The sequence below is a fragment of the Ursus maritimus genome, unplaced genomic scaffold, assembly GCF_017311325.1.
Source record: "Ursus maritimus isolate PB19 unplaced genomic scaffold, ASM1731132v1 scaffold_35, whole genome shotgun sequence".
NCBI classification, from domain to species: domain Eukaryota; kingdom Metazoa; phylum Chordata; class Mammalia; order Carnivora; family Ursidae; genus Ursus; species Ursus maritimus.
Window position 1 is genome coordinate 1,534,399 of NW_024426119.1, and position 24,535 is coordinate 1,558,933.

The 24,535-nt window shown below is 39.7% G+C and overlaps 1 protein-coding gene across 2 annotated transcripts in view; it reads left to right on the top strand.

Annotated features, from left to right (window-relative positions):
* Positions 1-24,535, top strand: part of FMN1 (formin 1) — a 372,175-nt gene that overhangs the window by 168,216 nt on the left and 179,424 nt on the right. For both annotated transcript variants that reach the window (XM_040620429.1, XM_008702285.2), the window contains 2 exons: positions 17,025-17,791; positions 22,419-22,569. In XM_040620429.1, coding sequence (XP_040476363.1) covers positions 17,025-17,791; positions 22,419-22,569 — 918 coding nt within the window. The remainder of the gene's footprint in view (positions 1-17,024; positions 17,792-22,418; positions 22,570-24,535) is intronic.

Below are 24,535 nucleotides of genomic sequence, written 5' to 3' on the forward strand. Positions count from 1 at the left end.
ACACCACCTATCAATCTATCACAAACCCAAGGCACACTTTTAACCTAACACCCTGATCCTTGCTTTGGAGGCTTATTAAGAAAAACATTAATAGAGAAAACTCTTCAAGTTGACCTCGGAATAGAAGACGTTAGGTCCTTTATACTTACAGAGGCAGAGAAGTAAGACCTTTTATCCTTGAAAACACTTGGTGATCAACTACAGTGAGAAAATCAGACTCGTCATAAATAATGGGATAGGAAAAAGACTGACAGAGGGAAAGTAATGAGACATCACAGTGTTAAAGGCAATGTAACATCCTGCCTAGCACTCTGAGCTCTTAGTAGACATTGTTCACTCCTGGCCATGTTGTCACATAGTGGCGATGTGAGAGTGATGCTGAATGTAGTGCTATTGTCTTAAGTTAGGTCACTGCTAACCCCATCCCAGCCCTGACCTAGACAGAGAGAGTTCCAGAACCTGGGCCACAGGTGTGAAAATGCTATAGCATGGATGAGAAAGCTTAAACTTTAATGTTAGGGAAGCTGGACCTTTGTTCTAGATATTTCTTTAGATGCTTTTGGGACTCCTCTTACTCTGTGTGGTTGTAATATGTTTTCTCAAAAAGAGAAAGACTCTGTTGCAAACAAAATCTTGCTTGGAAGTCCAACTGTTAAGTGGCATTTTATTAGTATGTATTTTACAGTCTTAAATTTATACAAATGCATACATATTGCTTATAATGTCAATCTGTAAATTCTTTTTTTTTTTTGAGATCATTTTATGCACCATAAAAAGCACCCTTTTTAAGTGTACAAGTTTTGACAAAGCCATGCAGTCCTGTAACCATAACCACAGTGAAGACATAGAACATTCCATCACCATAAAAAATTCCTCTGTGTCCCTTGGAAGACATCCTCTCTCCTGACCTCAAGCCCCTGGCAACCATTCCTGCTTTTTTCTGTCCCTATAGCTTTGACTTTCCCAGAATGTGATAAGAATGAAATCGTATAGTGTGTGGCCTTTTGAGTCCAGCTTCTTAACACATTTGAGATTCATCCATGTTGTTGCACCAATAGTAGTCCATTCCTTTTTATTTCTAATTAGATTCTGCTTTGTGCATGTACCACCATTTGTTTATCCCCTCCCAGTTGAAGAACCTTTGAGTGGCTTCCAATTTTGGCAATGTACTAGGGTCCTCCTCAAAAAATATTAAACTAATAGGATGTATACATCTATATCTATCTATCTATCTATCTATCTATCTATCTATCTATCTATCATCTATATAAAGAGAGAGAGAGATTTGTTTTAAGGAATGGCTCATGCAGTTATGGAGCCTGACAAGTCCCAAGATCTCCAAGGAGAGTTGACATGCTGGAGACCCAGAAGAGTGGGTGTCATAATTCCAGCATGAAGGCCAAAAATCTTGAGATCTAGGAAGACCCAGTGTTGAAGATTGCATTCCAAGGGAGGAAGAAACTAATGTCTCAATTCAAAGGAAGTTAGGCAGGAGCAGTTTTTTCTTAGCAGGAGAGTGAACCTTTTTGTTCTATTCAGGTCTTCAACTGATTGGATGGTACCCACCCCATTAGGGAGAGCAATCTGCTTTACTCAGTCTACTGATTGATTCAAATGTTAACCTCATCTAAAAACACCCTCAAAGAACACCTTGAATAATGTTTGGTCAAATAACTGGACACCCAGTGGCCCAGTCAAGTTGACACACAAAATTAACCATCATGGGTGATTATTAATAAAACTGCTAAAAATGTGTGTGTATGTATTTTCATGTTACCATGTTTTATTTCACTTTGGCAAATACTTAGAAGTGGGATTGTTGGATCCCATGGCAAGTGTATATTTAGCTTTATAACAAGCAGTCAAATTGTTTTCTCAAGTGGTGGTGCCATTTTACATTCCCATTGGTCATCTAGGAGAGTTCCAGTTGCTCCAGTTCCTCCCCAGCCCTGGGTATTGTCAGATGAGTCAGTTTTCCTCTCTTCCCCTCTCTTCCTTCAATAAATATGTGGTGGTATCTCACTGTGGTTTGGTTAACGGATGTCGAGCATCTTTTTTATGTGCTTAAATGTTATCCATATATCTTCCTTCATGAGCAATTTAAATCATTTACCCATTTTGGAAGGGGGAGTTTGTTTTCTTAATTTTTATTTTAACAGAGTTCTTTTTATGTTCTGGGTACAAGTTCTTTTTCAGCTATGTATTTTGCAGATAGTTTTCTCCCAGTCTGAGGCTTATGTTTTATTTTAACAGTGCCTTGCCAAAATTGGATTTTTGAAAAAATCCAATTTATTGATTTTTGTGATGGATTGTACTTTTGATGACATATTTAAGATCTCATTAAGAGTACACTTATTGTGTTGAGCACCGAGTATCATATAGAATGTTGAATCACTATATTGTACACCTGAAACTAACACTGCCTGTTAATTATACTTCAATTTCTTTTTAAAGAAAAAAAAAAAAACCTCTGCCTAATCCAAGGTCATTAAGGTCCTCTCATGTTTTCATGAAGATGCTTTTTTGATAAACACAAATTTGAATTCAGGAGTTTTAAATTTAGAGTCTTAAATAAGCCACAGCGTCCAATTACTTTATTTTACTAAAAGAAAATCACAAAACCATGTTTTATAAAATATATAGTTAAAAATGGAAACAGTTAAAAAAAATTTCCCTTAATATCCTAAGGTTGTATTCAGTTAAAAACAATCCCCAAGATTGAAACATGAATTATAGGAAATTTTAACAATCAAATTAGTAGCCATTAAGAATGGCTGCAAAAAGCATCAAGTATAAAATTAAATGCCAAAATCACCTGTTTTTCTGCTCATTCCTTTGCTTGTTACCAAACAGCAGAATGTTTTGCCAAAGTGGGAGCCTGCACAGAGCAGGTGAACCTGAGCCTTGGCTCTGCTTAGTTGAATATGGTATCTGTGTTGTAGCAATATACTTACATGGAGAAGTGCAAGCCTGAATTTAAAAAAGAAAGAGACCAGCATAGAGTTACAGCTTTCCTAATCAATGAAATTTGTCTTTCGAACATCCAAATAGATCCCAGAATATGTCAGGGAAAACTTTGTGTTCCAGATTGCCAGAAAAACCAAAAAGAAAAACATAAACAACGCCAAATACCTTAGTACTAGTAAAAAAAAAAAAAATGTGTATTTTTTTGTATAACTTTCTGTATTTCTTAAAGTCCTTGTTGTTTTTAGGTTAAATATCCTTTTAAAATAACATTACAACTAAGTGTTTGCAGAACTGCTCAGCTACTCCATGGACCCCAGGGCACCTGGTTTGTAAGCCTTCTTGATCTTTTTCTAACGTGTTTATTTTACAGATGAAGACAATAGCCAGAGATAAGAAGGAAATTTGAGGTCGTACACCAGTCTTCTGCTGAACTAAATCCAGGCACTCTGACCACTATTTTAGTGTTTTTTCCATTACCTGACCCAGTCTCTCCAATTATAGTAGAAAATATTTCTCCTTGGGTCCATTACTTAGAGAATGAAGACTACCCTTAATTTTGTGAGCTCTTTTCTGGCATCTCAACTTATATCCTGTATAATGAGTGTGCCTTTTGGCTGGGGTGAGCAATTTTTGGAAATTTAAGACATTTCCCTTGCTAGCTTCCTTAGAGGACATGTCCTAGGCCAGGGCCCAGATCTTAATGAAAAACATGTAAACCCTCTTGTTTGTTTTCTTTGTCAATTAGCCTATAATTTTAAATCCATTCAATGGCAGATTTATCAAGTGACTAATCCTCAGGAAGACTCAAAGTGGCAAGGAGAAGGTGGTTGTGGCCTAGGCACACATCATTGGTCATTTGTTCAAAAATGTGAAGGTAGGAAGCCAAATACCTCCTTGCTTACTCATTGAAAATATATTCAGGGGGTTAGATTTAAGTGTTTGGGCCTGGAGTGGCCAGTTCCTGTGTGGTAGAAGCAACATGAATAACCTGGGGTATCTTTGCTGGACAAATCAACTGGTGTGGTACTTGCTTTTCTTCAGTTCTCAAGGAAAATGTTATGTGTCAATAACAATAATATAAAATCCATATAGCTCAGCTGTCTTGAAAATTGAAACTGACAAATGTCTCCTCTCAGCTAGAGTGTCGAAGTATGGATTGTTTCTTAATTATTGTCATTTCTCTGACACTTTTCGCAAGATCTGATGCATTATAGATGCTCACTAGAGCTTATTTGAACATTAGATGGTAGAGAGACTTTGGTATAAGTGAGATAAGACTTGTTTCCTGTCTCTCTGGTTCATATAACACCACTATGAAGAGTAAGTCCATAAGTAGGAACTTGCCACAATCACTCCCCGATCCTCTTGGTGCTACCAGAGAGCTATGACTTTGGGAAAGATGTGGGAACTTGTTTCTAATCCGCAACTGCAGAGTTTATGTGTAAGTGTCACCTTTACTTTCAGTACCAGACAGATCAACAACTAGCCCCTCCTCACGTGCTCCCATTTGATAATGCTGTTTAAGTGGCCTAACATCACTTTTCACTTCAAGTAAAAGAACACAAAGTTTGGGAGTATGTGAGGCACTTGATAGTTTCCAAAATGGTGCTATGGGACATAGGATGGCCATTGTAGTGGCTATAGGATGGTGTCCCTGCATGGACAGTGCATGAGTTGAGAAGGAAATATTAAAATAATTGCTGTAATTACTTGAAGAACCTCAGTTTGTTGCCACATTGAGGACCAGGATTTACCATCTATTGCTTCTAAGCTCACAGGTACTCTGCAATGGATCATTCATACTTTACTGGACTCGCTGTAGCTCCAGTGGTGATAATAATACAACATAAAATTCCAAGTCCACTCCCTTAATAGAGGAGTTAGTGTGTTGGCTTATTGCCTAAAAATGTGCAGTCTTGGGTTCGCTCATTAGGTTTAGAATTACTTTTTGTGAAAATGAAGTCTGAAAATCATTTTCATGGATATCCCAAGGTACATCCATTCTGTGAGTTACACTACATTTAGTGATATTAATAACGGAGAAATAAAATGTTACCAGAATCCCCTGTGAGTAATGATTTTTTTTTTCTTGTATTCCACAAAAGCGCTCTGGCTACAATTAAGTTTTGTTTTGTTTTGTTTCCCAGGTAGGAACCTCAGTCCAGATTTCAAAATTTTTTCTGTTTTACTTCCCCACTACTTCGCTGGATGATGATCCGTGGTTATATTTATGTCTGAAGTATATTCCTGAATCCTCATAATAACTAGCAGATTGCAAAAATAATCCATGGCTTTATCATAACAGCAAACTGAGCTACTGGTGTGTCAGAGCACCTTAATGAGTCTGTTTGGCCTCGTGTGCACATTTGCATTAATAAGGAGAGTTGGCACTCTGTTTTTATATGGCTTAGTTAATATTGTGCTTTAAATCTTTGTCGAGCTTTCATGGGCAGAGCTGTATTCTAGGAGGTTTTGAGAGGAAGAGAGACGGTGAAGTCTTGGGTATGAAAATTATTAGCATTAACATTTTAGAACTAAAGGAAAACTTACTAAGTATTTTAGATCTCTCATTTTGGATATGAATAAAATGAGGATTACAGGAGGTAAAAAATTTTGGAAGTCCAAGGAGCTAATGACTGAAATAACTAGGAGCAGAATCCAGGTCTTTTGACCCCGAGCCAGGGCTTTCCTCTCCACTTACCTAGGAACCAAAACACAAACTCTTCAGATCTATTATTTACTCAGTGACTCCAGTTCTTTTCCAGAAGGGTGGAGGGCAAATGTTTTAAAGAAAGCATCTTCTGTCAGAAAGTATCTCTATTTTTGTGTTGAAATTCTGATTTCAGAGTATTGAATGGAAGGATTACTAATAACTGAGGATCTGGGATAAGGTGGGAAAAGTTCTTAAGTGAAAAGGTCTGAATTTGAGCCTATCTCAGTGGCAATTTACTTACTGTCTCTATGCCCGTCTTCATCTGGAAAACACGTACAGCACCAGCCTTGGCAGAGGTCGTTGCCATGATTATAAACATGAATGTAATACAAATGCATTATAAGCCATAGATAGTGTGTAATGTTGTTAGTCATAATTATTATGGACCACTTTCTTATAACAAATACAAAAATAAATTCAAAATGGGTTAAAGACCTAAATGTGAGACATGAAACCATAAAACTTCTTAAAGAAAACATAGACAATAATCTCTTGGACATCGACCTTAGCCACACTTTTCTAGATATGACTCCTCAGGCAAGGAGAACAAAAGCAAAAATACCCCATTGGGATTATAATAAAATAAAATCTTCTGCACAGTGAAGGAAACAATCAATAAAAAGAAAAGGCAACCTACTGTGTGAGAGAAGATATTTGCAAATGATCTATACAATAAGGGTTAATATAAAAAATATATATATAAAAAACTTACACAACTCAACACCAAAAAAAACCCCAAATAATCTGACTTAAAAATGGACAGAAGACCTGAATAGACATTTTCCCAGGTAGCCAACAGACACATGAAAAGTTGCTCATCATCAGGGCAAAGCAAATCAAAACCACAATGAGCTGTCACCTCACACCAGTCAGAATGACTAGAATCAAAAAGACAAGAAACCAGTGTTGGTGAGGATGTGGACAAAAAGGAACCCTTGTGCACTGTTGGCAGGAATGTAAATTGGAAAACAGTATGGAGTTTCCTCAGAAAATTAAAAATAGAAATACCAGAAAAAAAACAAAACTACTAATTTGAAAAGATATGTATGCTCCTATGTTTATTGCAACATTACTTAAATAGCCGAGATATGGAAGCATCCCAAGTGTCCATCAACAGATGAATGGATAAAGAAGATGTGATACACCCACACCCACACCCACACCCACACACACTGAAATATTACTCAGCCATAAAAAATACCTAGACCTTGGGATTTGTGACAACATAGATGGACCTAGAAGGTATTATGCTAAGTGAAGTAAGTCAGAGAAAGACAAATACCATATGATTTTTATTTATATGTGAAATCTAAAAAACAAAACAAAAATAAAATAGACCCATAAATATAGAGAACAAACCTGTGGTTACCAGAAGGAAGGGATTCGGGGGGATGGGTAAAGTGGGTAAAGAGGAGTACAGGCTTCCAGTAACAGAATAAACAAATCAGAAGGGTGAAAGATATGGCATAGGGAATATACTCAGTGGTATTGTAATAAGCATTGTATGGTGACAGCAGCTACACATTTGTGTGAACACAGCATAACATACAGTGTTGTCGAATCACTGTGTTGCACACCTGAAACTAACATAACATTGTGTGTCAGCTATTTTTCAATTTTAAACATTATTAAGAAGTACTAATATTTCAGCTATCAATTCAAAATGATAAAGAGGAAAGANTGTGCACTTAATATCGGCCAGATTTAAGTTTCTTTGTCACCATTTTCCAGGCATGGGGTCTTAGAGAAGTTAACACTTCCCCCAGAATGTCTGCCTTACAGAGCTGCGAGGATTAAATTTAAGGCACCTCGCATGGGGTCTAGCACACTTACTTTACGTTGGTTCCTTTTCTCGCACTATCTTGACTGAGCATCAGCAGGGCAGATGATTCCTGGAGATAGCACCATTTTTACACGTGTGTCATTTAACTTTGTACTCGACAGACTTGCATGTGTCGGGTTTTACTCCCAAGTCAACTTAAGTGCGATTTTATCTTTTGATTGCTCTTTACTCCTTTTCCTGTCCAGTTTCTTTATTTATTCCTCCTAGCGAGTTCTAATTACACTGATGTATCAGATGTGCCTCATGTTTCTGAGTGTCCCTGAGATGGCCTCTTAGTTGTAACATGATGTGATTTATTTCTGATAAGAACAAAAAAATTATTGATAATAGTTGATTAAAACCAGCTATTGTTAAGTTCTGGGAATTTTATCAAGCCCAGTGCCATTCTTTTTATTAATAGAGGCTTGTTTTTATAGTAACAAGTGTAAGTCAATTACACAGGGAATTTTTGAAGCCTTTGAGCGGCCTTCAAAAACAGAACAGGAAAGCCAGGATGCCCACATTCAAAGCGATAGAACCACGGTCTTCTCGCTTCACCTCACTCTGTGAGGCCCCAGTTCCATCCCTCTGAGGTGCTTGATGCCCTTGAGTCCGCCTTTCTTTCCTTCCATCTGCTCAGACTGCACTTCTCTGAGGTGGTGAAGCTTCATTGCGCTTGTGTGCCGTCCCTGGGAATATTCTAGCTTGCCCCCGGCTCGAATGTAGAATTTGGAAGAGTCCCTGGAAAAAGTTGACTGACTCAAGTTGTACAGCAGATAACCTGAATTTTTACTGGCCCTGGCAGCACCACTGGGAGAGGTTGTTTAGAACAACAAAATGCTAGCAGATGATTTTTCCACATTGCTTGGCACCATCATGATGTCTTTCATCAGCAGGCACTTTTCCACGTTCTTTTTGACAGACGTGTTTGTGGGGACCAGACAAGCAAAAGTCTCCCTCTGTTGCTTGGGTTTCAGTACAGTGTGTTCCTTCGATGATATCTCTGAGCAGTGGTAATGTGAAGGATATTAAAAAATAATGAGGATTTGGTAAGGGGAAGGAAGGACCAGCCCCTCAGGAGGCTGGGGGAGCTGCCTAGAGTCCAGTCCCTAATCAGATTAAAATCACAAATGTGGTTCGATTCTACTGCGTAGTTTATTATATTTATTATACTTATGGGAACAGCCTTTAAGCTATTGTGGAAAGCACACTAATCTACAATATTTTGAATTGTTAAAATTAAATGAATGCCAACTTTTAGAAATACCCACACTTAAAAAAAAAAACAACCCAAAACCCCTGGATGTTTTATTTGAATTTTGTAGGCAATGACAACTATGAAATCTCCTGGTTTATGTTGTGTATGGGACTGTCAAAGAGGGAGTGACCACATGTACCTCTCTGTAAAAATTCTTTTGAAGCTGCAAGTCTAGTTGGGTGGGTAATACAGAGGCACAAGGAAGTCTTTTTTTTTTTTTTTTAAAGATTTTATTTATTTATTTGACAGAGAGACAGCCAGCGAGAGAGGGAACACAAGCAGGGGGAGTGGGAGAGGAAGAAGCAGGCTCATAGCGGAGGAGCCTGATGTGGGGCTCGATCCCATAACGCCGGGATCACGCCCTGAGCCGAAGGCAGACGCTTAACCGCTGTGCCACCCAGGCGCCCCAGGAAGTCTTGATATTTAAAACTAGGGGAATAATTCAATTCCATAAGCATTTTTGGATCACTAAGTAGCCAAGCAATGTGCAATGTTCTGGAAGTTCAAACATGAATAATGCACGGTCCCCAACTGCCTGGAGCTTTTAGATTTACAAAGAAGATAAGCATAAATGACTATAATGTGACGTGAACCTAGCAAGTTCTTTGGCAACAATGTCAAAGAAAAATTTTTGTCAGGAAGAGTCAAGGAAAGTTTAAGCCAGAAGGTTCAGCTGAACTTGACTGAATTTTCCTTTAGGGCTTTTGCTAGGTGGAAATGGAGAGAAAAGGTGTTTTAAGTAGTGCAAATAGCATGTGTAAATGCACAAAAATGTGGGAGTTAAACATATGCTGATTCTGTAGTGGTGCAGCACAGGGAAAGTATAGAGAAGTATCTGGAAAAGTTAGCAGAGGCCAGGTTTTCAGGAGCTGTGAGGTATCATGGAAAGAATGTGAATTTATCTGCTGGGTAGAATAACTATTTTCAATGTAGGTAATGAAGGGGTATTCCACTTATGGGAACATATCAGAATCAGGAAGGGGCTTTTTCAAATAACACATGTTCCTTTGGCCATTCTGAAATGACCCAAGTGTAAGTCATTGCCAAAAAGAATCCACTGATATCGTGGTATGATACTGTCTCAGCTGTGCTTGGAGCAGAGTAAAGATTCAGGACAGTGGCTGTTGATTTCAACTTTGGATACCCTGTGGAATCCCTTGGCGAGCTTTAAGGGTATCAGTGCAAGGACACCATCTCAGATCTCTGAGGCTGGTTCTGCCCATCAGTATTTTTTACAGAGCTCTCTAAGTGTTTCTAATGGGGAGCAGGCTGAGAAGCATGACATTAGACAGCTGAAAGTAGTGCCAGTGTGGAAAAGGAAGATTAAAACAGAATGGTTCAATTGGGATTGTTCTCTTAAGGATTGTGAATTTGAATCCTTCTGAGAAGGAGGTGGAAATAGATCACTAGGCTATTGCAAATGGGAAGAGGATGCACTTAAAAATAAAAGCAGTAGAAGCAATCAAGTTATGAATAAAGGAAGGTGCATAGAACACGGATGGCACCTGGTAGATAAAACTTAAGGAAGACTGGAAAGATGTCAACCCTCAGCACCTGTCTCCTTTCAAATGAGATACTGGGATGAATGCAGTAAAACAGAGTTTTGGCAGGGAGGGGGAGAGTCCTAGTGCTTCATATGACCTAAAGATCATTTAACTAGGAATAAATGGAAGGTTTACAACTATTTTGTCTCCTGTGTATAAGTATCATATTCAATGTGAAAGTAAAGGAGCCTGAAGAGAGAGTCACCAGGGTTCAAAAGCATTACGTTCCCTTGATCCAGCCTCCTCCGTGATTTTGGCTGGAAGGAACTGGTCTTGACATTTCATGAAGATTCCCAGGGACTTAGGCAAACTTTGTCCAGGAGGGAGTACCTGAGCAGTGGTAATGTGAAGGATATTAAAAAATAATGAGGATTTGATTATCTGATTATCTGACTGAAAGTTCTCCTCTGGGTTTGATTCACGAAGTCACTAGCAGTCCTTCTAGCTGTGGCGCTAGGTAAAGGAGAGGAAACAGCACATAACTTCCATGTGCAAAGTGGAAGGGGCACTTAACAGAAAGTGGAGAGGAAAACAGGGTTAAAAACTAGCTTTGCCAAAGGCTCAATTCATAGTATGTGTGAATTTGAGATGCTTCATTTGTTATAGACCTAGGTACAACTTGAACTAATTGATAGTATATGGACGGATGCAGAATGAATAAAGTACTTACCACTTCAATCATTTTGAATTACTATGCCGTGCTGAGCTTCTGAGCCACAACCAAGCCAAAATCAGAAGGGGTTGTGAACTGGGAAGGGCAAAGATAAGTTGTCTATTTGGGCCATTTGAATCTGTGGTCAGAGGGTTTCTTATTATCATCCCAGCATATTGGTATGGAGTACATGGCAATTCAGTATTTCTTTCTTATTTGGGAATTTTCGTATCAGCGGGTACAGATTGTGAGGAAGCCATTCACGGAATCTGTGCTTAGTGATCTGTCCCCTTACTTTGAGCATTTGCAGGAGAGAAGGGGTGTTGAGAGAAGATAGCATTTGTGAAGGCCCAGATGCATGAATAAGCATGGTCCCGGGAGAGGCAGATGCTATGCAAGAGTGGAATCCAGAGCCAATCTGGGGAAGAGGCAGGAGCCAAAAGCGGAGAAAGTTGACAGAAAACAGATCAAAGGAGACTTCAGAGTGTCCATGCTAAAAAGGTTCAGTGTCAGTCTGTAAGGAATGGCCAATTATTGAAGAGATATTAAAGAATAAAAATCTGCATTTATTAAAAAATTCTCCTGGAACCAGTATGGCTAAACTGCGATCAGGAAAATTAGGTGGCTGTTGCCATCGTCTAGATAAAGAGGACCCACTGAAAAGTTGAGGCATTGGGTGTGGAAGGAAGGAAATGAATCAGAGGAATCAGTGAGGCTTGTTGATAAATAATATGTCGGGAATGAGAGAGAGAAACCAAGAAATTCAGTATGACATCCAGGTTTCTGAATGTGATGACTGGGAAGATGATGATACCATTAACTGGAGAAAGGAATTTCAGAGGAGGAACAAATTGAGGTTTGGCAGTGACGAGTTCATGATGAGTTCAGACACGTTGAGTTTGAGGTGGCTGATTAAACACGCAGGTAAATAGATCAGTCAGGAGGATGGTTGGAATTATGGCTTTAAGGTGCCACTTTGGAAATAGCAGTGTATAATAGATGAGTGTTGCTGTGCCATCTGAGTACACAAGATGGTCCAGAGAGATTGTGTAGTGTGAGGAGGGTAACATGGCAAAGCAAGGTGCCTGGGGAACAACATCTAAGGATGAATGAAGGGAGAGGAGTCCACAGATTGACTGGAGAGAGCTGAGAAATGGGAGGAAATTGGGGGTGGGTAGAGAAAGTACATCAGGAGTTCAGGGAAGCAGGGAGAATTTCAAGGCATCTCTAACTCTAACAGTCAATGCTAACAATGCAGCCTAGAGGGCAAGATCACTGCAAAGTGCTGACCAAATGTCACGCTCAAATCGCACGATTTCAATGAGTTGGGGGTGGGGGCCAGGGACAGAAGCCAATTATAACTGGTTGAAAGGAGAATGGATGAGAAAATAGATCAAGTGGGAGTCGTGTGCTTTTTTTTCCCAAAAATTCTGCTGTGAAGAAGAGAAAGTGAGAAAGAAAGGGCAACAGAACAGATTAAAGAAGGTATCTTTAGGGGCGCCTGGGTGGATCATTGGTCAAGCATCTGACTCTTAGTTTCAGCTCAGGTCATGATCTCAGGGTCGTGAGATTGAGCCCCACGTCAGGCTCCCTGCTCAGTGGGGAGTCTGTTTGAGATTCTCCCTCTCCCTCTGCATGCCCTCCCCCCACTCACATGTTCTCTCTCTCTCTTAAAAAAAAAAAAGATATCTTTTTTTTTTCCTTTAGATGGATAGAGCTTGGTGTGGGGAGCTGAAAGCAAGCAAGGTGGTGTGGCCACTGGCCTCCGGGACAGCAGCAAAGAGACAGTAATAATGGTAGCAGACTTATGTGGCACCTACCATGTCCTAACACTCCTCTATATGTTGTTTTATGTGTATTAACTCATCTACTTCTCAACTGCCTTAAGAGGTGGAATGTGTGAGTGTCCCCATTTTCTTATAAGAACACTGAGCTCCAGAGCGGTTAAATAACCTGCCCAATTTATGCTCTACCCACTGCACTAAGCAAATGCTTTACAGAGTTACCAAAACAATTATTAAAAAATTCTTCAGTGGCTTCAGAAGATCATTGGTTAAGAGGTGGACGGGGAGGGGGTGGGACGGGACCAAGGTGTTTGCTGTAGGTACAGGTCAGTCATGTGATAAAGGGAAAGTTTCTCTGTGGAACATGTCTTTGCAATTTTTTCCTATTATTAAGAAGTTGAAAATTGAAGAAAATTATTGGCTCATCAATGTTATTTGACTCTTAACCTTCTTGGAAGAAAGTTAGTTGGGAACAACAAGCCAGAGGTAGTTTGTTGTGGCAGAACTGAACTAGTCACTGTGATGAAATTGACATGCTGGCAAGCGATTCTGTGGAAATCAGGGCTGGGCTGTAGGTAGAAGTAAGCAGGGGAGGGAGGGGGAGATGGCAACGGGCAGAACGTTGAAACACAGATTATCTTGATCACATAGTTGAATGGAGCTTGAAATTATTTTCAGGCATTTGGTAGTAGAACTCCTGAAAGATTGGGTAAACTTTTGTATTTGTACTTCCTTGTTTGTCCAGACTTGCTAAAGCTTTTCCTGGTTTTGTGCCCATCATTCCACAAAGGTGGCATTATTTGGAAATCTGTTAGTCTTTTCTTCTGATATTATCATTAGCAACAGTACCTAAGAGTAACATCTATTCAGATGTCATGTACCTTTCTAAAAACCGTAAAGCTGGCTCACCATCATCCTCATTTTACACATGAGGAAACTCAGACTTGAAGACACAAAGTTCCTTGCCCAAGGTTGTAAAGCTAGCAAGTGGCTAAGCTGGGATGCGGACCAGGTAGTATGAATCCAGAGCTCAGGTGTCTAACCATCTGCGTTATACATGAAATAGATAGTGTCTAGATTCTGCCTGTTTTTTTTTTTTTTTTCAGAGTTGCATCAGGCTGCCATGTTTCATGTGAGAAAATCAACTTTAGAAAAGCCTTGCCTCTAGTTCTACTGACCATAGTTATTTGGGGGTTGGTTCATAAGGGAAAAAGTTGTAAGTTGTCTTAATGAATGTAGAGAATCTTCACATGTCTTTACCTTTTCTGCTGAGGTCATTACAAGTATTTCTTTACTTTTTCAATGCAAAATGGATCTGTGCTTTTATACACTTAGGTGTTCTAGATATTTGTGGGCTGAAATTATAATGAAGAGAGTTTTGTTAGCCATCAGAAAGGCCCATAGAACAATAACTGGATAGAACTGTTGCTGTGGTTTTATCTATCTGATACTTGTCATGCTAGCTGCTGGGCTACAGAGCTGAAGGCAGGTACCCTCCCTGATTCTATCTCATGGAATGTATAATCTGATGAGAAAGGCAGAAATTAAATAAGGTCACCAGAAATATTTAATTATCGTGAAACTGGATTCTGGAAATTCTAATAACATCATAAATTTGACTGCTTCCCAGTTAATCAAAATAGGCTAAATGGCTTTGAAGGCTGGGAAACAGACTAGTTAATGACTGAGAGCTTGTCAGCTCTGTGCTAATAAGTGTAAAATCATAGACTCGAGGCATTGAAATAACTAAAAAGGTAAGTGTTAAAAAGGTGAATGTCCTTCCCATTTACCAGTGCACCAAAAACTAAAAGATACCTAGGAATAAACCTAACCAAAGAGCTAAAAGATCTGTACTGTGAAAACTATAGAACACTAATAAAAGAAACTGAAGAGGACACACAGAAATAGAAAAACATTCCATGCTCATGGATTGGAAGAACACATATTGTTAAAATGTATATATTACCCAAAGTAATCTACACATCTAATTCAATCCCTATCAAAATACCAGCAACATTTTTCACAGAGTTAGAACAAACAATCCTAAAATTTCTATGAAATCACAAAAGACCCTCACTAGCCAAAGCACTCTTGAAAAGCAAAGCTGAGAGGCAGCAAAATTCTGGACTTCAAGCTCTATTACAAAGCTGTAGCCATCGAGACAATACGGTACTGGCGCAAAAACAGACACACAGATCAGTGGAATAGAATAGAAAACCCAGAAATGGATCTATAAGTCTATGGTCAATTAATCTTTGACAAAGCAGGAAAGACTATCCAATGGAAAAAAGATAGTCTCTTCAACAAATGCTGTTGGGAAAACTGGACAGCAACATGCAGGGGAATGAAACTGGAACATTTCCTTACACCATACACAAAAATAAATTCAAAATGGATGAAAGACCTAAATGTGAGACAGGAATCTATCAAAATCCTAGAGGAGAACACAGGTAGCAACTTCTTTGACCTCGGCCATTGCAACTTCTCACTAGACATGTCTCCGGACACAAGGGAAACAAAAGCAAAAGTGAACTATTGGGACTTCATCAAGATTGAAAGCTTCTGCACAGCAAAGGAAACAATCAACAAAACTAAACGACAACCTATGGAATGGAAAAAGATATTTGCAAATGACATATCTCATAAAGGGAGATATATATGTATATATTACGAAACTCAACATGCCCCCAAAATAAATAATCCAACTAAGAAATGGGCAGAAGACATGAACAAACATTTTTCCAAAGAAGACATCTAGATGGCTAACAGACACATGAAAAGAGGCTCCACATCACTGATCATCAGGGAAACACAAATCAAAACCACGATGAGATACCACCTCACACCTGTGGCATCTCAAATTAATACAGGAAACAACAGATGTTGGCAAGGATGTGGAGAAAGGGGAGCCCTCTTATGCTGTTGGTAGGAATGCAAACTGGTGCAGCCACTCTGGAGAACAGCTTGAGTGTTCCTCAAAAAGTTAAAAATAGAACTATCCTAAGACCTGGGAATTGTACTACTAGACATTTACCCAAAGGATATAAAAATACTGATTCAAAGGGGTGCATACCCCCCAATGCTTATAAAAGCAACATTATCAACAATAGCCAAATTATGGAGAGAGCCCAGATGTCCATTAACAGATGAATGGATAAAGAAGAGGTGGTATAGATCTACAGTGGAATATTACTCAGACATCAAAAAGAATGAAATGCTGCCGTTTGCAAAGACATGGATGAGGCGAGAATGTATTATGCTAAGTGGAATAAGTCAATCAGAGAAAGACAAAACCCATATGATTTCACTGATATGTGGCATTTAAGAAACAAAACAGATGAACATGGGGGAAGGGGAAAAAAAAAAGGGAAGCAAACCATAAGAGACTCTTAACTACAGAGGACAAACTGAGGGTTGATGGAGGGAGGTGGGCAGGGGATGGGCTAAATGGGTGATTGGTATTAAGGAGGGCACTTATTGTAATGAGCACTGGGTAGTATATGTAAGTGATGAATCACTCAATTCTACTCCTGAAACCAATATTAAACTATAAGTTAACTAACTAGAATTTAAATTAAAAAATTGAAATAGATAAAAAGGTAAATGTCTTAAAAAATACAGTTTAAAATACTGGGTATGTGGAAGAGAAAAATAGCAAATCTTAGTATTCTCATTTTCTGTGCATTTGTATTGCTTATTTATTACTATATTATGAAAAATTATGAAACCCAAATATTGATCAGGGACAGCTTTGATACGGAAACTTCTAGAAAATACACATGTGTGATAGCTTCTTCTCACACCTTTCCTTTCTGCTACATTGGCCCAGAAACCCCATAGAAGAGGTATTCTAAGGGAAACTGTGAGGATAGCCAGAAGGGTCTCCATTTTTTTCTTACAGTTTTCTTTTTCCAAACCCAAACCAAAAATAGTAAAAGATATATTCAAGCATAGTCAAATTTTTATAAACACTTTTTTTGCCTTTGATATCAAAATGGGTGAAAGTCCTTAGGGGACAGTTTTACTGTAGGCCTTAATCCATGATAATTATTACCCTTGAGGTCAGACTGGATGAAATTATGCTTCTACTCCAACGGTTTAAGTCTTTGGAAAATTCATAAAGTGAAATTTATACCCTGTCAGATCCCCTAAACAACGTCTCTGTGTTTCCCTGTGTTGATGTGGGCTGGGCTATGGTGGCACAGGGATGGTATTGAAGTTTTTATATTGGTTATTTGTTTTTTTAGAAATTCTTTACTTGCTTTCCCACTGCTATCTCTACAGGCTCAGTTTGAACTCCAGATATTTCACATCCGGGGGGAGCACGCGGTGGTTACGGCAAGACTAGAAGAAACCATTGAAACTCTCAAACGGGAGACAGAACACCGATGGCGAGGAGGACGTGAAGAGATGAGAGATGCGTGTATCTCCACTGGTGACGACTGTCCTCCAAAGACCTACAGAAATGTGTGCATCCAGACAGACAGAGAGACTTTTCTCAAACCCTGTGAAGGTGAAGGCAAGACAATCAGAAGTAACCAGATAATACCCAAAAAGCTGAATATCTCCTCTTTAAGTCAGCTCTCTCCCCCAAATGACAGCAAAGACACCCATGTACCACTTCAGTCTGTGGAAGGCCTCTCACCAAGTCAGCAAAAGGCATCGCCTCCCCTTCCTGCACCACCCCTACCAGCAGTCATCCCTCCCCCTCCCCCTCCTCCCCTCCCACCTGGACTTGGACCTTTGCCACCAGTACCTCCGCCACCACCTGTGAGTGCTGGACCACCACCCCCACCACCCCCTCCTCTGCCTCCAAGTGCCGGGCCTCCTCTGCCGCCTCCTCCACCACCACTTCCCAATTCTTCTGCTCTGCCCCCCAGTGGGGGGCCTCCTCCTGCTCCAACACCTCCAGGACTTGCACCCCCACCTCCTCCTGGACTCTTCTTCGGAGTTGGCCCTTCTTCTAGCCAATGTCCTCGGAAGCCAGCCATTGAGCCGAGTTGCCCCATGAAGCCTTTGTACTGGACTAGAATACAAATAAGTGATAAAAGGTGAGCCCAACTCCCCTGGCCCATTCTCAGGTTGTGAATTCCCAGGATTTTGCACAAGTGACATTTTATTCTTACCAGTTGGATATCTGTGTACTGTGACATTCATTTCTCAGATGCAGTATAGTGAGTACCTTGGATAAACAAGGTTGGAGTGTTTAGAGGGAGAATGTCTGTCTCTACCAGGTCTTGTCTGTATTTGCTATAGACTGATGCTGGGAGAAACAGTGTGTGCAATGTCAGATCCTTCTTTAAGATGAAGGTTCCATTTTACAGGCTCTTCTTACAGAAGAGCCCTGGTCTAAGTTAGAGCCTTCTCCAACATCCCTACAGCTAGCAAGTAATCATACAGACATAGAGCCTAAACCTATACTTAGGTTCAATGAAGATTTTTAGAATATCTGTCTTGTCTTTCAATGGGATCATCAACCTTATGATCTGGATACTTAACAGGTCTGTGTAATTTTTCAGGTTTTATTAGAAGAACCAGACATAGGTGAGTCATTAGCTCTTTAGGTCAGAAGGGAGTCAAAAAGTAGAAAATCTCTGCTTGAATTCTCATTCCCCTAACTGCTAAATGGCCTCACATCTTATTTCGTTGCTCAGAGCAAGTGCCCGTAGAGCACATCTAACATTTGTATAGCTTGTTAAGCTGGGTCTGTAAGGCAGCAAGATAGGTTGGTTGGAAACTTCCATTCAAACATATTTGAATTTAATTTCTTCTGCTTCATTTCAGAGTCTGTCAAGAGGACAATGAGATGTTGAGTTGCTTCTTGACAATATTTAGATTTGAAGTTCATTTGTTTGCAAAGAACAGCAAATAGAGAACACATTTTTAAACATAAATTTTTGAACTTATTCCCCAAATCAATGTGTGGTGGTGAATCTTTCAATTTATATAACATTTTGTACGTGGAAAGCGGGATATTAAACAAAATAACATGAGATTGACAATTATAAAGCAACTGGAAATCCCTATAGGAGGAAAGGGGATTACCTTCAAACTACGCATATGGTGAACTAAGTTGATTATGTGCTTCATATTGGCCCCTTTCCTCTAACCAAAAAAATAAGGACCAAGAGTTTATGTGTGGAAAGTCCTAATACTTTTTTAAAATGCTGATATTTTATTATTTCCCAAATGAATGGTTAAAAAAAAAAAAAGAAGATCCCGAAAAAGCTCCTAACGATTAGCTGCAGTACTAGTATTCCTTTTTGTCCCATTCAAGACTCAGATGACATTTCCTAGGAAATAGTTTCCCAGACTATTTATGTGGAGCTGTGTTCCCTTATTAGTGTTCTCAAATTAATGTACAGACATCCCAGAGTGATGAATCCCACCTGCCAGCCCTGGGGTGGTGCGTTTTGAGAGCACATGGAGCTGTTCCACACCTGTGTCTCACTAGCCTGCCTCCACTCCATTCCCCGCAAGACTCCGTAAGCAACCAGTATCCTGGCCCGTAGCAGTGGTCGAACAGTACCACTGGGAGATGTGGGCCCTTTGCCCGCTGTTCAAGCTGGGACAGAGTCAAGCTGGAGATAATCGTTATGTTTTTCCCTCCTTATGGAGTTGGCCGTTGTGAGAAAGAAAACAATTACATACTCGAGATCTTATTAGTTTCACTATAAGTTTAGGGCTTCAGTTCTGAGCAAAATGAAAAGTAGGTGAATGTACTGAGTTTCCTGCATGAAGCCTGCAACATGGCCGCTTCCCGCTGCTCCACACATTTAGTCTCTCTTACCATGGGTCCCTCAAAACAGTATCCTCAGAGCATGAGTGCTTCGTTTAAACTAAAAGGGTGTCGATTTTCTAAGTAGTATTTATTTCTGTACAAAACTAAAATTATTTGTGGTGTGTTTTTTCAAAAGAGAGGAAATGGTATTTTAATATTTTGTACAGCGAGAAGGGTAAGCACTGTGTATAATGTACATATGGTAAATTTTGGTCTTGGTCTTCTGGGGACCCAGAAGTAAAATATGAATTTCTCTTCATTATATATGGACTGCCTCTCACTCACCTGGTTGCTTTTTGCTGCTAACATGAACTGATTGTTAACTTGTGCCATTTTGGATTCTTTGGTGTCTGTTTCCTGGCTTCTAGAACAGGGAAGAGATATTTAGTTAAAGAAAAAGAAATCCTGGGGCATGGATGGCTCAGTCGTTTAAGCGTCTCCCTTCAGCTCAGGTCATGATCTCAAGGTCTTGGGATCGAGCCCCACATAGGCCTCTCTGCTCTGTGGAGAACCCTGCTTCTCCTTCTCCCTCTGCCTCCCCCAGCTCGTGCTCTCTCTGGCTCTCTTTCTCTCTCTAAAAAAAGAAAAGAAATCCTAACTTATCTACTTTTTTGGCTTCCTAATATCTATTTTCCTAGTGAGCATCTTCTCCTCCTTCCTCCCCTTCTCCCTCCTCCTTCTGCCATGTCTCCCCTCTCCAGTCTCTCCTTCCTCCTCCTTCTACGTTCCTCTTCCTCTTCTTGTGAGCTAAATTTGTACATTCAGTGGTCAGAGAGTAGGTGACCATTGTAACAGATGAGATGTTCTATTGTGAGCGAGTCCTTGTTACTGACCCACAAAATGCCTGCTGTCCCCAACTCACTGAGAGGTAGTATTCTAAAGTTCTATTATTCATTATTGGAAATGCCTTTTCCCATAGAAACAATGTAGTAAATGCTGATCAAGTGCTCAACCTGTCACAGCCAATTTATTCTAGAATAGGAGTGAGTGGCAGCCTATTCATACTAGCCTGAGCTCAGAGTCCTTGGAGCTGGGACCAAGCAGTACAGGTGCAGAGATGGGGGTTGGGGGTGGGGGATGGATGGGTCTGAACAACCCCCCGCCCCATGCATCAGACCACTTCCCTCTACACACCGTCTCCCCAGTTTCCCAGAACCTTCATGAGGCCCAGACCGGCAGCCCTTAATAGACTGCATGCTCCAAAATTCCCTGGCTCTTTTCTGCCATCAAGACCCCCTTCCTAAGTGCAGCTGAGTTAAGCACTTAACATTAATGGTGTTCGTGTTTCAAATGGAAGTTGAGTGAGTGGCAGAGGTGGGTGGCTGAGGCAGGAGCACAGAGATGGACGTACTTCGTTGGAAGTATTCTAGATCTTGGGTAATGATTTCACAGGTATTCATTATACTTTTATATGTTATACATGTTGCACATATACTCTTAAGCAGCTCAAATATTATAAAGACGTGGAGCGAAGCGAATCTGAAACAGACCAAAATGTTCATATTTCATGGGAAGGGCAGACATGTAGCAAAATGTGAACATACGGATCTGAGAAGTCAGTCTTCCCAACTGTTTTGAATATGAAAATCGCCTTTTAGCATCAAAAATTTTTTGGACCACCCCATATAATAATAGTTCTTTTGGTTTTCAGTAATGGAGAAAATACATATTAAAACAAGGGTAGGTACTTGCAGATATTATGGATCATAATATATACATACATTTGAAAAGCAAATGTGTGGATGAAACATTATTTTTTTTCTGTCTATGGGTTTTAAGAGTGTTTAAAAATAAGAAAGTAGACACTTGGGGGAAAATATGTTCTGACTGAAGGAAGTCCGGATGGTAACCCATCCAAGTTTGGTCTCGGAGGCAGTTCTTTTATACCTGATTTTCCATATCTTCTTCTCTTTGTTTCAAAACTAGTGCCCCTGTTTTTTGAAGATTAAAAAAAAAGACCCTAGAAACAAGAAGTACAGCCGCCCCATGGCTGATTTAGTTGAAATCTCTGTGGGGACTGGCACAATGAAGTTTTTTGGATTGTTTTCATTGTAAAATACTGTTGTTGGGGTGGAGTGTTATAAATCAAATATTTCTAAATGAGCTCAGTCTGTTCACAAATGATGGGTCTTGCCCTGAGCTGACCTGAGCTAACCCTAAAAACTGTTTTTTTTTTAAGATTTTATTTATTTATTTGACAGAGATAGAGACAGTCAGCGAGAGAGGGAACACAAGCAGGGGGAGTGGGAGAGGAAGAAGCAGGCTCACAGCGGAGGAGCCCGATGTGGGGCTCGATCCCATAACGCCGGGATCACGCCCTGAGCCGAAGGCAGATGCTTAACCGCTGCGCCACCCAGGCGCCCCTCTAAAAACTATTTTTAAAAGTATTAGAAAAAGTCCAAAGAGAGGGTAACTCTTTACCTTAGTAGAAAGTGAAGAGTTTTATTCTTTTTAAGAAATTTTATTAAGAATTATCCCATCAATATCTCAGAATTGGTTATCTTTTTAAAAAGCATTTATATGATGCCCATTTTTGCCCATGATGGAAATGCCATAGACTGAGAGAGAAACAGCTAATATGGCCTCAATCACATGAATCCCAGGATTTCTGGTCCCACTTGGTTTCTCTAGATCTCTCTTTCTCTCTTTAATTGTATCTAATGGCCATTCGGTTTTGGAAATGGGTGTTGGCTTTGATGTTTTATAGTATATTTTGACTAAAAGAAAGTGCAACATGAAGAGCTTTTCTTCAAGCTTTATTAGAAGGAAATATATATAAACCTACATATATAAATATGTATATCTTAAATGAGTTATAAAGTGAATTAGAGATTTCATTATATCCCGTTCTCTTCTGTTTTGATTCTAATGTTTAACTTGTCATTTTCTCTTTTAAGCCAAAATGCTACACCAACCTTATGGGATTCCTTAGAAGAACCTGATATTCGGGATACTAGTGAATTTGAGTATTTATTCTCCAAAGACACAGCTCAGCAGAAGAAAAAACCTCTGTCAGAGACCTATGAGAAAAAGAACAAGGTCAAAAAGGTACCGAATGACTATAGTAATCGTTGTATTTTTTTGTCATATGTGGGAATTCATTATGTGCTGCTGGTTTGCTATCTGTTTTCCAAAAACGTTTTGGAAGGTTTTAAGTCACTGATGATGAAAGGGAGTTAGTAGTTTGAGAAATCTGTGTTTGTGCTTTCAGTCATATCTGAATTTTCAAACTACTTTCTTAATTTGATCTGGACTTTTTTCAGCTAATAATTCTATTGAAAAAATAATTAACTTGCAATTAGTGAAAGTAGGCTGTATGTTATATGGAAAATATGTCTTATGAACTTATTTATAAATTCATTCATTTAAGAAATGTTTATTGGGAATGTATTTATGCTAGGTTTAGTTTTAGGCCCATATGGTCTAGTGTGGTAGCCATTAGCCACATGTGGCTGTTTTAAGTGATACAATTAGATAAAATTAAAAATTCAGTCCTTCAGTGGCACTTGCCACTTTTCAGTTTTGTTTTTGTGGCTAGTGGTTACCAGATAGCACAGATGTTTTTTAAAGTTGCCATTATAAAAGGTTTTATTGGATAGCACAGTCTGAGCATCTAGGATATGTTGGTGAGAAAATCCCAAAGACCTTTGCCCTGTGGTACTTACATTAAAATTCAGCATTAGAGGGGCACCTGGGTGGTTCAGTTGGTTAAGCATCTGCCTTTGGCTCAGGTCATGAACCCCAGGTCCCAGGATCTAGCCCATGTTGGGCTTCGGCTCAGCAGGGAGTCTGCTTCTCCCTCTCCCTCTGCCTCCCGCCTTGCTCATGCTCTCTGTCTCTCTCTCTCTCAAATGAATAAATAAAATCTTTAAAAGAAAATCAGCGTAGAAACAAAACATTAAATCACGCAATGGAGCCGGTAAGGAAGATGGATTTTGGCAGGGTGGGGGCGGGGCTGCAGTTTTAAGTGTAGTGTTCAGAATAGTCCTCATGGAGAAGTTGACATCTGAGCAAAGACTCGAGGACTTGAAGTCAGAGGCCGCCAGCCGTACATCAGAGAGCAAGTTCAAGATTCCCCAAGCAGTCAGGCAGATGTGAAAGTCGAATGGCAGCTGAGCCATGCACAGGCTGCGTGACCTAGGTCAAAGTTCTTCTCTTTGCCTCCATCCCCTCACTACAACCTGAGATAATGACTACCCATATTATTATTCTAAGTAGTTATGAAATGAGGTAATTGATCTGTCATGCTCAGCACAGTGCCTGACGCCGTCCGCCCTCGACAAAGGACAGCTGCTCATTTTGTCCCCGTTGATGTGACTGCTGCGAATTCTCAGCATTAGCATTTTGATAACAGCATAGATGGTGCTGAGGAAAAAGTATAGTGCATCTATGCTTCGGCTCCTGATTTGCTATGTGAGCTTGGGCTGCTCGTCTGTATTCTCCAGGCCATAGTTTTTCCTTTTCTCTAAAAATCTGAGTGTGCCTGACCCACCAGAATGTTGTGCAGTTGAATCTAAGAGGGTGTGGAGGAAATGTTTTGAAAAGTGTCATACTGAATGATATTATCATCCACCCTTTATTCTTAAATTATATAGCGGCTTTCTCCATCAATTCCTATCTCAAGTAACAGTATGAGTATGAAATCACCTGTGCCTTAGAAGGACAAAAATGACAAAAGCCTGAATGCAGTTTTCTGTTAATCGAATCAGGTTCTCCCACTGACTTGAATTATGAATGAAAATCATCATCAATATTTTTTTTTTTTTTACCTCTCAAGCGCATGGGAATTGTGTCTTCATGAGAAAAATGTGACACCAAAAATAATCAAATATCAGACCTAATCTTTTAAGAGGACATATTGCATGAAACAGTTTGAATTTTTCAACTGCTATATATTGCCATGCAGTGAGGTTCATACGAGACGGAAGTAAGTGTGCTCTCTGGGCCAGCTGGCTTACTAAATACTGTCTGTAGACATGGAAGACTCCTCTGCTGTCTAAAAAGCAGAAGAAGA